Here is a 14744-nt window from a genome sequence, read left to right on the forward strand (position 1 = left end):
CTCCTGCCCAGCCCCACAGCAGGGCGCGCCTCACCTTCCCAACCTTCTCCAGCTGGAAAAAGCCTCAACTACTTCATACATTACCTTATCCCAAATGCGTGTCTGCGTGACCGCTGTATAAACATTCTTTTAGAAAGAAAACAGAAGGGTAATGTCCAAACTCGCTCATACAGCCAAGCGGGCCTGGGGAGACACAGAGCTGTATCCCAATTCTTGTCTATTATCTGTTTTAGTGCATTTCTACTGTCTCCAGCCAGCCTCCATAATCACACAGGAGTCTCTTCTCTAGTATGCCCTCAGGCCTAGCAGAGGAGAGCAACACAGATTAATATTCTGTACTTGGAGACACAGAGCAGTTTGAGTTGTGCTACAAGCAAAATTCTTAAAAGCAACAAGCCAGAAAGCAACTCACCCAGGCTTGCCTTGCTCCCCGGAGTAACTTACAGCAATTCACATACAGAGGCATCCACATTGCAACTGACAAAAAAGCAGTCACAAAATATATTAAAAACATCTTAATGCAAAGCTGTGACCATGGCAAGTTCCAAGAACTCTGTCCTGGTTGGCAGCTACACTTCATCCTTTCTAGCAAATGAAACTGTAGCCAAAATGAAGCAAAAGCCTGCAGTGAACATTAACCCTCCTCCACTATTCCCCAGTCATCCACGGTAACAAGCACATCCTTTTAAAAGTGCTCCTACAAATGTCCCAGATCAAAATATATTCCTGCTCCTACCTCTGAGAGTCATGGTCAAAGAAATCTCTTCAGCATATAAAAAAATGGTCTGTTCTCCCATTAGCTTTTATAAATCTACTATAAATTTTCCTTAAGCATGAAGGAACTGTGAAACGTGAAACTAATGTCTCTATAGAACACCCTACAAAGCTCCTCATCATCTTCGTGTTTCTGCTGAACTCACTTCATCACTGCTATTTACGCTTCATTTGCTAATTGCTTAACCATCTACTACAAGGACATATTCCACATAGGAGGATGGATGTTACCAGGAGTTGAAATTTACCTTTCATGGTTCAATCCTTTTCAAATTCATTCTTCTGGATTACACGAAATTCAGCACTGCCAGAACTGAACTCCATTGCACAACCATCAGAGCATGGAGCCAATGCTCTGTCACTAGAATTAACCCTAAACATGTCATGCATGCTTAAATTTACCTATGTGAACTCTCTAGAAGTGTCCCTGAAGATAGTGTGCACATAGGATTTATTAGGTTCTTCAGCATGCTCCCAACTTTCAGTTGCCTGCCCAATGATTGTGAAATAAGAACACTGAAAGAGAAAAACAAACAAAAAACAAACAAACAAAAAGAAAGCCACTCACAGATGAATAGACAATTTTAAAGACAATAAAGAAAGACAGTACACACTTGTCATATCAAGCACTAATGGCAGTGATGTCATCATGAGGAGAAAACAGACCCTAGCTCTTATCTAGTTCCCCCATAAACAGGGGACAGACACATTTCCCAGTTTGAGAACTCGGAGTTCTATCCTGTACCAGAGACAACATCCTCAAAGCTGGACTCCCCACTTAACAGAAAGTTGCCCAACAGGAATAAGAAGTTGATACTGAGGAAGCCGAGGTAGGAAAAACTCACCACAAAGAGGTCATGTATCTTGCACTGTGCTACAAGTCAGAAGTGATAAGTAACAGAAGTCTAGCCACACACGGGTTAGGAAGTTTTACAGGGAACACTGGAGCAGTAATACACAGCTGCCAAAACCACAATTATACGTTAGTTTACAGAGACTTAGGGAACATGCAGTGCTGCAGATGAGGCACAGCATGATGCTGTATGAACTCTACACTGCAAGAAACCATCCCAACAATATCCAGACTCATTGTCCCCCTCACTGGCTTATAGGACACTTCTCGATGCACTGGGAATATCCATTCCTTCCAAAGAACTGTGAAATCTTGACTGTCTACAGTTGTGCAACTCCATCTGCTAGATCCCATGAGCCTCACCTGTTTTCTTCCCTGCTATGTCCCATTTCACCCTCTCTCCTCATCCTCCTAACCCTCTCACCATAAAAGTCTCAGATTTTAAAAAGAAGAAAACTTTCACACCCACATCCCAAGTATTCCCATACTAACTGCATGTCAGAGCACACTTTTCAAGCCTGAACACCAAGAATCAACACACAAAACAAACTTGCGACAAGCAGCAACTCCGATCCTCTAATAGCAGGAATCTGCATCGCTGGAACTGTAAGGCAATTACCTCAACACAACAGATAGAGAAAGAAGTTACTTTACTGCCTCGCTCAGCATCAACTCTACAAGTTACAGACAATGAGGGAACTTTTCACTCAATACAATACAATACACCAGAATTTCCTTCCATGTTCACTTTTCTCCATTGCTCAGCTGCTTTAGAGACAGTTTCATGACTGCAGTGTTGTAGAGAAAACAGAAACACCTCTTTTCAACAGAAAAGTAGTGTAGGGTATTTTGTGTATTTAAGCATACACCATGCATACCCTGCCCTCAAAAAGAGATTGTAAATTATCTTTTATTTGGATTTTTTTTTTTTACTGGAACTGTACTCACAACCGTTTGAAAAGTACAAATCCAAACACAAGTACAAACCTTGAATTCTCTAACTGATAAGGCACTTAATGAGCAGCTAATAATGATTTGTCTTTTAGCTTAATAAAGAATACCTCACAATGAGGATGGCTCACCTCAAAAATTGCACAGTAGTCATTACCATTTTACGTGATACTTATGAAGGAACACAGGAGCATTATCAGCAGGGTGCAGAACAAAAAATGGAAAGACCAACTGCTGATTCTGAGCAAATAAAAGCATACACTGGAAACCAGCAGAGATCTTAGTCAAAATACTTCACCAAACTCTATGTAGGCTGCATAGAGCTTATTTCAATAATACAGTAACCTATTAAAAAGGTCTCTAAAACAATAAATAAATCAAAATCTAGTATTAATATTTTATTGTGTCGTACAAAAGTACTTTTAAAACAACACTTGAAAGAAAGGACCATATTCTGAAGTGATTCACAACCCATGAATCAATACCTCTACAATCTTAGAAATTTTCTTTATTTTGCACTTGGATGAATAAAACTCATGCTGCAGCATGCTTTGCTGCGTCTGTATGGGGATGGCCAAAGTCTACACAAGCACGGCTTATGCAACACAGTGAACACAAGACAATGCCTTTGAACACTGAAGTCCATTTTAGATTGTAGCACCTCATCTGCTTTTCAACAGCAGACTCTTTCCTTTTACACCTGTCTTCTTTTCAACATGAGGTCTTACGGAGATCGTTTTTTCTTCCTTGTCTTCTTCCTTCTTTCTTCTACTCAAATGTGTTGTTTAAGCAGATGGAGAGTCTAAATGATACCTCAGTTATATCCACTGGTAAGCAAAACTGACAAGTGTTTAGAAAATTAACAAGTAGAAGAGGGAAAACACCTCAGATCCTTTCTTTAACAGGATTTCAAAATATTATTTCATATTTGCTTTAGAGAAATACATAAATTCTCTGCACAGGGAGTTACAGAGCTGTAAGACATAACTCGGACTACAAGTACTAATATTCAGTAAGAATTCTATAAGAATTGGCTAGTCTCACTGATACAAGCCCTGCCAATAATGGAGTGAGCTCTACACAGCAACTTTCCATCCAACACACTTACAGAAGAAATTTTTGAGACAGTGAATAGGATGCCTGAATTAATTTTAAATTAGTCTAAAACTGCACAAGTAAAGCTAAAGGTCTGTAACATAACCCAGTTTCTAAGTGCTACATCAAAGCCAAGCCCACTGAATTAGCAGAAACAATTACTGTTTGTAGAATCCCATGCTAGAGAAGGAGTATGTTCTGTGCTCGCATTTATTTCTAAAATACACAAAATTGTAGTGTAGATAAACTGTGACTGGTTTAGCCGCACTGAATGTTTAATAACAGGTTTTGGTCCGTCTTCCTATAAGAGAAAGTAATCATTTTTTCTGGTATTTCTAAGTTACTAGCAATGCCTTTCCTGCCCCCAGCATGTTTTACAATGGCTGAGGAGGGAAGGCTTTGGACCTGAACAGCCCTGAGCCAGAAGCAATCTGTACAAAGTAACAAGTATATTTAATGTCTTCATCTATCAAAATGCATTCAAAGCTGGGCCACAACCCATTAATTTCACAGAACTAGAAACATACAGATGTCAACATATGTAAATACAACTACCCACTTCAGAAGTCAAAGCATTCTATGTCTGACTATACATGTGCAGTTCCATTTTTCAGAAAGTGCAGCTACATGGCAAACATACTGAACTCCCTTCCCAAACAAAAATCTTCCTCACAATATTTGAAAGCTCCCAGCTCGCCCACTTCCTGTTTTTCACAGCAGGCATTACTCGTCTGTACCATGAGAGTTTCTTCCTCCAGGGCGTATCTCACAGGGAGCACTCCAGCAGGTCTGCAGGCATGTCTAAACTATACAGCAAGTCATGCTGCCAAGAAACCAAAACCAGTTTTAGAACCAGTAAAGCCACCATCAGCTACACCGTTTTCAGAATATGAACAAGTACCCATGGTACAGCCCTACACTGATAGCAGCTGGTCCACACATTTCTGTGTGGCTCAGGCTCACAAAGGAGCTTTGTGTTCCCACAGCATGGTATGCAAGATTTGTTCAGAATGCTGCCCACCTTCACGCTGTAAAAGTAGATACAAAAATAGGTTCAGCTCTTCTGCTGGCTTCCCTTTGCCTATTTTTAAGCTGATGCAGTCCCTGACTTTTAATCACCATTGCTGTTATTGCAGTATCTGTATATTGCTGATTCACACTCTGGTCTCTCTGCAGACAGAGGAAATCTTTGCTGTGAAAAGCACAGCCCTCAGTTTTCACCTTTGGATATAGACACTCCCAGAAGCAACAAAGAGTGCTTGTACAGAAAGAACATTTTTGAAACACATGAAAAGCAAGGAGGACATTATATCTATGTTCCGTTTCAGATAAGTCAACTTGTAAGGCAGGTTGCATTGTTACAACTTTCAGTTAGCAACAGGAGTCTGATGCTGTTTTTCTTCCTTCTGTATTTCTTTCCAATCTTGCAATTAGGCAAAAGACACTAGAAACAGTGCTTGACTCCATCATAATGCAGCAATAACTGCAAGTAAAGCTCACATCTTATTCTCTAAAGCCAGAACTTTATTCTAGTGTGTTTTCAATAAGTATTGTCTCAAACACTTAGGAACATGTAGGAAATAGGCTAATCCTAACACTTTTATTTAAGGAATAGCTGTCCAAGACACTGTGACAACAATCTTTCTTCTTATTGAGCATTTCTATCATCTTTTCCCCAAGATTATAACAGTTTTACATAAAACTAATGAATTCTAGCAACACATGGATGATTTACAAAATAGCTCTTACAAAACATTTTCTTATCTTTTGCATACTATAAACAATATTAAGTTTAATTTCAATAAATGTTTGACATTTGGATCATGTTAAGCAACAGTTACTATTTACTGAGTAGCTTCTTCACTGTATAGGACAGAAAGATTAAATCCCTATTTGACATTCTATCTGAACTTCCCAAATGATTTAATATAAAAAAAGACAAACATGCTTTCTTAAGAACAGATTGACAAGAATTACTTAACTTCAAAAAGAAGAAACTACACTGCATCATTTCTGCCTATCACCTAGTATTGAGGCTTTTTTGTTTGTTCCATTTAATGTGTGTACATACATTAGCATAAACTAAATCAAGACTTAGATTTAATAATTACTAGAAACTAGAGGTCAATTTCATGTACAACTACCAAACTTGCTCTAGGACTCCTCCCCCAGCAAGTGCAACTTTTACTAGGTTTTCAGTTCTCAGTTTCAGGTTCTAGATGCAGACTTATTTCTATTCTAATGTTGTAAACATTTAATTTTCTGAAAAGATATGGTATCAAAAATTTAAGATAGTTCCTTCCTTCACTGTACTTCCATCTTTCCTATATCTCTCCCAGTAAAATTCCAAGAGCACAGAACAGTCATCTGAACCTTGACAAGCCTAAAGTAGCTTCTGGAACAATATGCATTAGAACAACTACGGTAAAGCGGAATTAAATTTAAGAAAGCCATAATGAGAACATATTTGCAATCTTATACAAAGAGCTGCCAAAAATAAGGTTTTTTGGGTCAGCACTCCACTTGCCTGTGGAAAGAGCATACCTACTCCAGTGCTGTACTACGAATTTAATAATCTGGGTTCCCTAAAACAATTCAGCACTTGAATAATTCAGTGTCTTATTTCTACGTAAGAAAGATCAACAGCAATAAAGGAAAATGAGATGCTTAATTTAATAAAAACTGTTTAACAGTGTCATGACATGTTCAAGAAAAGGAACAGCCATTCTGTGGAATCAGGATTGTTTTTAGAAAACTGTCAGGACAGACAACTTTGTAGTCTTTCAGCATACAAGTTTAGGTGCAAGACACACCTGAACTTGAATGAATTAATAAAATTTAAGTTTCTGTTTTGACTAGTCAAAAGCTACACAAAAGAATTAAGACAATACTTGTCTATTGAAACATGGTATTAATCCAACTTTTTTGTCAGCATATTTTGCATTAATGAGATGGAACGTGGTCAGCATAACCACAAGTTCAGGGGTATTTTTAGGATTGGGGAGGCAGAACAGATGATGGGGAGATTTTTAAATACTTGGAATGGAAGGAGAAATAGCATTCTCAGCTCTTTGGAACCTACAAGGTACAATCCTGTATCATCCCACCTCCATCCTAGTGATCATCTCTCCTGAAACAAAAGATCATTCACCTGGAGTACACCACCTCTACTCCAGTGCAAACATACACATCACCAAGTGAAAACACACTGCCTCTCTCCCTCTTCCCCTTGGGTTCCATCAACTACAGTTAAAAACAAGAATTAATATATTTCCCATCCACTGTTATGAAAACTTTTTAATTCAGTTTAGCAAGTAAAATGTCAAAAAAAGGCACTGAATGACATCTATCTGATGGTTACCCTGATATCAAGAAAATCTAACCTTTCTGAATGCACTCATCCTGTAATCATTCTGCTTAATGCCACGAAAACACTTTACCTCCTCACCTTCCGATCAGAAAGGGATCAGAAGAGGATTTTTAAAAGCATAATTAAGACTGAAATATTTGATGACAGCTTGACAGCTCTGAACATTCACCCCAGAAAAACTGAAGGACAGGGCTCACTCATACTGTTACCTGTAATTTTGTATCCATATGCAGCCAGCTGCCCAGCCATGTATTCACCATCTGAATTATTGTGAGAACATCCCCATGTACGAATCCAGATTTTCTGAACACCAGGAATAATGCTGTCAAGTAAAAACAAATGAGAAATGCAAGTTAAATGTCGAACAAGCTTCCCTTTTAAGCATGCTGAATGGACTGAATGAACTGTAATTCTTCGAACATAAAATAAGCAATGCAAACAGTAACAACTCCAAAACAGCTGAGGCAAAACAGTTATTATGTGACTTTAGTGCAACAGGTCTCACTGGGACAGAGTAACATAAACCCATATAGGGCTGTGTTTTGCATTTGTGACTGGAACAGTGTTAGCACACCAGCGTTTCATCTGTCATGGGACAGTGCTTGCTTGCTTCTCACTGTGAACCATCCCACCATTAGCAGGCTGCAGATGGACAACAGGTTGGGAGGAACATGACCAGAATAGCTGACCACCAGGATAATTCATTCCAGATGACATCATGTTCAACAATAAAAGCTGTGGGTTTGGTCTTTCCAAAATAGCCATTGTTCTGGGACTGGTTGGGTACCAGTCTGCTTGTGGGAGGTGGCAAATGGCTGCTTTTGCATCACTTGGGGTTTTTCCCTGCTCCTTCCTTCACTTTATCTGTCTTCATCTCAACCCACAAGTTTTCTCACTTTTACTCTTCCAGTTCTCTCCCTTGTGGTAGAGTCAATCCACCACAACTAGCAAGAAAAGAGATAGAAAAGAGTTTTAGCATGGAGAAGGTACAGGAGCTGTAGGGTAAAAACAGATTCAGTACATTGCAGTTATGTTAAAGCAACAACAAAAACCCCAACAAAACACACAAATAAACACCAAAGAAAAATAAAATCCCTAACTTAAATTCCCCAACTTTCTCAAAATTATTGTATCATGTAACAAATAACCTTCGAATAACAGCACTGAAATTAGGCCACCAGTGAACAAACCACAATCTTTTGGTATTATGGCATGCATTAACTGTAGTTCCCTCCACACAAGCCAGCTCTGTAAATTAACATGATGGCCACCAGCCACACGAACAGTGGAAAGCCCCCATCCCAACCTTTCTGGGCTAGAGAAGCAGCATGGCAGACATGCAGTGTGGAGCTAGCATATACAAGGCTCCAAAAACCAGCAAAAAGTTCTGTAAGAAGCTCTCACTGAAATTCCTGGGATAACTGCCAAGGAGCTAAAGATGCCAGTACAAGAACACTACACATCCTGGAACACAATACTGTACCCTGCCTACAGCTTTTTTTTTCCCCCTCCCCCCTCCACGCTTCTTTTTTAACAGACACTTCCCCTAGCTAAAAATAGAAATTTGTTGATGGAACTTTAATGATCATTAACTGTAAACACAGGGTATTTAGACTTCCTGCTGTCTAAACAACACATGTTCAATGCGGCTTCTTGGGTACAAAACACTAAAACACAGCCTGCTAGAGAATATATAGTACCTGAACGCTTTGGGGGGGGCGAAGTAGTTGTGAGAAGTATCTACTGAGCCCCAGTTCAGCTGTCCATACATTACTGGCAGACTGGGGCCAATGCACTTTTAGGGGCATGTGGATAAAGATGCAGTTATGCTTATAAAATCTCTTTTGAGTGGAAACCCAGGATTTTATTTCTGCACAGGAAATTAAATTTCCATACACAATTTAGTTTCATCTTTATCATCTAGGGAAATTTTATCCACCAACTTGAAACTAATGTGTGAAAAAAAAAAAAAAACCAAAACAAACAAACAAAAAAAAAACCACAAAAAAAAAAAAAAAACCCCAGATCTCAGACCTGCAGTAGAAACTATAATCAATAACTGAGTTGGCCTATACTCTAATCAATTCCACTGCAGCAGAAAGTTGATTCAGTCCTTATGGAAATCACAAGTAGGAAAAATGCAAAGATGCATTTCGTGCTTACTGCATACTATTTCCACTGAAATAAAACAGCAAGCTCAAAAGAAGTTTCACCATGTCACTTGCAGGATGTACACACAAGTACAGCCTTTGCAAATCCCAAGATGCAGAAAACAGGTTAAAAGACTGAAGCAAGGATATACCTTTCATGAAAGGAAACTGGGTCAAGGAATAAACAGTTCAGCACACTGAGCATACACAAGTCCCTGGGCCCCGACAGGATGCACAGGAGAGACAGGGACATCCTTTGTTGGAGACAGTCCAACAAAGGGCCACAAAGATCACAAAGGGACTGGAACATGCCTCAGATATGGCTCAGAGTGCCAAGACTCTTTTGCCTGAAGAAGAAAAGGCTCAAGGTAATCTCATCAAAGTACACAAATACCTGAAGAGAGAGTGAAAAGAAGGCAGAGCATGATTTTTTTCAGTGGTGCCCAGTGACTGGACCAGAGGCAACAGCCACAAACTGAAACATGGAAGGCTCCCTCTGAGCATCAGGAAACACCTTTTTCACTCTAAGAATGACCAAGAACTGGCACAGGTTATTCAGGGAGACTGTAGAATCTCCATCTCCTGGAGATGCTAAAGAACTACCTACTCAGAATCCTGCCAACTGGTTCTTTGTGGCAGTGCTCATGCAGTGGGTTTGGAAAAGATGACCTTCCAACTCCAACCCTTTTGAAACTCTCAGGATTTTGTTCCTATTTCTCATTTCAGATGTCAAAAGGCTGCTCCAGAACTGCATTTTGAAGAGCTCAGATTATATTTAGGTAATTAAGTATTTTAATTAATTGTGTTTAGGTAACTACACAGACAATTTTTCAGAAATCTTTTACACATAAAAACGTAACAGAAACCATTTTTCTAGTCTGATTATTCCATTCATCAACATCTCAGTAATAACTGCTTTCTACTGAAAGTCTGCCTAGGAAAAAAAGTTTTCTTAGGATTTATTATTTATTCTCTCTACATTCTGTAAGGACTATTTAACTGATTTTTACCTTGTACACAGATTTCACCTTAAGATATAACACAATCTTCCACCTTATTTTTAAAAGCTTACAAGCACATACAAGATACAAGAAAAGCACCGACACAGGCTCGATGTAAGACTTTACCTGTCACTTGGAGGCTCATCATCTGTCTGAACGACTTTTTGGGAGTTGCGTTTTCGCACTTTGGGAAAAACATTCCTTCTCACAAACTGCCGATCGTGTGGCTTCAAATCTTCTGCTGACACGATGTCTTCAATATCCTCAAGCACTGACTCACAGGCAGCAGGCATCTTCAAGAAGTGTTGGAGAAGACTGGCATTAAGAAAGCATTTGAATACAAAACCAAGGCCACGTATCTACTGCACATTTCTCATAGAAGAGTCAGATATATCTCTAAGCATATGTGCAGTATATCACACACATGACATATCCACTATCAGAGACATTTCCTGAATGCCCTCTTCCCCTGATACCTCAAACACAAGCAGGGAGAAAGTCACAAACTATACAGATTCATTTATAAATGCTCATTTATAAATCATCTGTACCTTGTCATCTCCCAATTCAAAACCCCTTCATCTCCTCTGACACGACACATCCAAGATACAGGTAATTTTAATCATGTCAGCATCATAATAAATAGTGAGCTCATGTTATATGATGGATGTATTTCCACTCACATCACAGAAGAAGAATGAAAGGCATAGAACCCAAGTGACTGCTTCAGAGGCCATTCTGGCTCTCTTATTTGTGAGTGAACACTACCCAAATATGTTTTCACAGCCCTTCTGAAAACAAATTAAACTATTCCTAGAATTCCTGATCCCATAGGCCTTTCATCTGAATTAGTTCGTTCACTGGGACAGTAAAATAAAAATTTCTTTTTTCAGGTAAAAAATGTTAAACAACTGTATCTAACAAAAAAAAAATAAATATACTATAATCTGGCTAGAATAATACATTAAGAGATTGCTAATATATAATTTTATTTTCCACAAGAAACTAAATATATGCATATGTATCTCCCATCAGATGTGAAAATCCAGATTAGTATTCAAGATTCAAAAAAAGCCTTTTGCTAGAAGAGTCTATAAAAAGAGTTAGTGTGTTAATTACACACCACACTGTGCTGTAACTCCTACTTAGACTAAAGTCTGAAGTACCATTGGAGACTCAGGTGTTTTACATAAACCAACAGTTTACTAAGGAAATCATACAAGGGTATTTCAAAGTTCACAGGGAAAATACAACACTTTACTGACAATGAAGAAGAAAAAAACAAGGCTTTAATTTCTTTAAAACTAGACTTCAGGAACTGAAGATTTGCTACAGGCATAAAAACACTTCCAGATGTTGCAGACGAAGTACTGAAGAACATAAGAAGTTAAACACCCATGCATTTTCCCAGCATGTGTCCTTCAGTCAATCTTGCAAAATATACTTTAAAAAAAAAAAATTCATGTAAGCTGAACCATCACACATCTGCATTTAACTTCAAAAGGAACAGAATGATGTCACAAAGAGGCCAGGGCATCTGCCCTAGCTACTTTGGCAATTAGTATTCTTCTAAATTAAAAAAAACAGGATTTATACAATTATGCAGCAAAAGGTGAACAAAAATAAACATTTGTAAAAAGTCTAGCAATAAAGAATATGACGGAAAGGCAACATCTCTTACACTAATTTGCATCACTGAGAATATGTACAAATATGTAGTTATCAAATCAATATCTGGAAAGGAATAAAAAAATTTGATTTGTTGTTTTTTCTCTCTTACAGAAAAATATCCAATGTAATGGAGCAGCTGGAAAAACAAATAAGCTTAGCTTATTTCAGTGACCCATGGAAGAAAGAATACAGCCAAAATAAAAATCCTACCTTTTTAAGCAAGGTCTAAATCCTCTTGGACAGTAAACCTGGGGGGTGGGGGGGTAAGGAGGAGGAAAAGAAAAAAAGACAGGGCATGAACAAGCAGAACTAGCGGACAGAAAAGCATGAATTCATGTTATTGTCCAACAAGCACCCATCCTCCCTTTGCAGAAATACATTCCTTGCTCAGTTTGACATCATGTGGACACACGCTGGCTGGCTGGCAAGATGGAAGAGTTTCCATGTTTTCCCTGTCTCCTGAGCAGGGACACTGTTCTTTTTATCCTTCTTCCATAGAGTCTTTTTTTTTCAAAGTCAGATGTGTGTTTCAAACTCAGACTTCCTCCAAATTATGTCTTCAATCAGTTTAAAATTTTGAATGAAAGAAGGGAGAAAGATTAACAGTAAATTTTAGTTCAAGTCATTCACATTTTTTTTAATTAAAACACTGTGAACTTATTTTAAAACAGATTACTTGATATCTGCACTTGTTCCATATGCATGCATGAGATCTCCTTCACAAGGAAAAAAAAAAATACAGATTCCTGCAGTTATTCTCGTAGATTGACTGAAATAAGAAGCGATAGCAAAATTAGAAGTTAATGTATGCTTCTCATACAGCCAAGCTGCACCTACAGAACTTTGCATTTATTAAAAAAATGTTAGCAAGCAAATAAAAAAAGCTAGAGTTGTTTTAACAACTTGTCACAAATACAACTTCCCTTGTGTCAGTCTGGTTTGGTCACCCCTCCTCAATCGCCTTGCACATACCAATGGAGGACTTCCATCCAGGTGGAAGAGGACCTCTCTTTTCAGCTATTTACCAACAACAGGTGTCTCCTGTGAAGCCCCGGGATTTTATCCCCGGCCTCACACAGAGCAGAAGAAAACTACAGCATTAATACACAGTGAGACTGAGTTTAAAGTATACGTATTTGTGCGTGTGTATGTGTATGCACATATCACAGAATGATAGCACTGCTGGCGTTGGAAAGTGACCTCCAGAAGTCATCCAGCCCTGCCAAGGCAGGGCCACCTGGAGAAGGTTACAAGGGAATGTGCCCACGTGGGTTTGGAATGTCTCCAGAGAGGGAGACGCCACAACCTCCCTGGGCAGCCTCAGTGCTCTGCCACCCTCAATGTAAAGTTCTTCTTCCTGTTAAAGTAAAGCTTCCTGCGTTTTAGTTTATTGCCACTGCTCCACGCCCTGTCACTGGTCACCTGAAGACTCTGGCATCCAACTCTCAGATATTTATACGCATTAATGAAACCGCCCTCTCAATACTCTGTTCCCCAGACTAAACAGACCCAGCTCCCGCAGTCTCTCCTTAAACATCTAAGAAAGTAAACAACACACACACACACACACATATATATACATATATATATATACATATATATATATATATACATATATATATATATATATATATATATATATATATATATATATATATATATATATATATATAAACACAGGTACGGGCGAGGGGCGGCCGGGCCGCAGCCTGGAGCACGCACATCCCGGAGCCCGGCTGAGCTCGGCCCCCCTACTGGGCTGGCAGCCCGCTGAGGGTAGCCCATCCCCGAGCTGCATCCCGGCCGCCAACCCCTGCGGAGATTCCCGCCAGGACGTTCGTCTCCTCCTCCCGATGCTTGATGCGTAGCCCTAGGAAGGCGCCACAGGGGACGGGAACATCGCGCGGCCAGGAGAAGCGGAACTCGGCCAGACCGTCACAGCCAGGCAGGGGAGGGAAGGACGGGACGGGAAAGGAGAGAAGGGGAGCGGAGGGAAGGGAAGGCGGCTGGGGCCGACCCCGACACTCACCCGCGCCTCACCCGGGCTCCGCCATCTCGCCCCGCCCCGAGGCCCCGCGCGCGCAGCCGCGCCACGACGGCGGCCGGCGGAGGCCACAACAGCGCGGAGGGCGCGGCGCCGTCGCTTCGCCACTGAGCGTGAGGTCTCCTGGAGCTTTGGAGACTCGCCTCCGTTTTAATTGGAATATAGCAATCCCAGCAATACCTATCCTGTTAAAGCGGTTGCGATGCTGATGTATCTGATCCAAATGGGTGATAAGCTATTAAATCCTCTTCTGGCCACAACGCGCTTTCTTTATTATTATTTTTCATCGTTAATTTCCTCAAAATACAATGCTAGTAAAAACTTTGCTGAATAGTATAAAAGATATTGGTCAAAATGTTTAGGATCAGATGGCTGAAGTTTCTGGCACCGTGTTCCTCCAAATTTTTCTGATTGATATTTAGTAAAACACCACTGTGGTTATTGGATGGCTGAAGCTAAAACTGAGCAGATTAAGCGTGCAGCGTCCTTGGTGATCAAAGTGTTGTAGAGAGTGAGCATATTATTATTGCTTTGGGTTTAATATACACAACCTAAAAAGATTATTTATATTGTGTCTTTAATATATTCTGTTTTGAGGTAGCCAGCTTTGGAATGTAAAAGTCATTATTTCCTGTAGTTGCATTTCAAACATTAGGGTTCTCTGTTTAGAAGGAGCCTTTGGAATCAGTTTATTCTTAAAAATAGCAGATCATGGTCTCCCTGGAACTGGAGGGAAAGTGAATGAAAACCCTGGGTCAATTAATGAAAACAATAGGTCTGTTGGTCCCCTCGCAGACAAAATGTGACAACTTCTAATTACGAATATTTTCTCTCT

General features: G+C 39.7%; 1 protein-coding gene across 1 annotated transcript in view; it reads right to left on the reverse strand.

Moving 5' to 3' along the window:
* The window catches only part of CDKAL1 (CDK5 regulatory subunit associated protein 1 like 1), a 377070-nt gene extending 363122 nt beyond the window's left edge, over positions 1 to 13948 (reverse strand). Inside the window, exons 1-4 of the mRNA XM_058831551.1 lie at positions 13895 to 13948; positions 12076 to 12113; positions 10321 to 10487; positions 7253 to 7365 (exon numbers count right to left, since the gene is read on the reverse strand). Coding sequence (XP_058687534.1) covers positions 7253 to 7365; positions 10321 to 10487 — 280 coding nt within the window. The 5' untranslated portion in view covers positions 12076 to 12113; positions 13895 to 13948. The remainder of the gene's footprint in view (positions 1 to 7252; positions 7366 to 10320; positions 10488 to 12075; positions 12114 to 13894) is intronic.
* Positions 13949 to 14744: the final 796 nt, after the last annotated feature.

The sequence above is a fragment of the Poecile atricapillus genome, chromosome 2 (assembly GCF_030490865.1).
Source record: "Poecile atricapillus isolate bPoeAtr1 chromosome 2, bPoeAtr1.hap1, whole genome shotgun sequence".
Lineage (NCBI taxonomy): Eukaryota > Metazoa > Chordata > Aves > Passeriformes > Paridae > Poecile > Poecile atricapillus.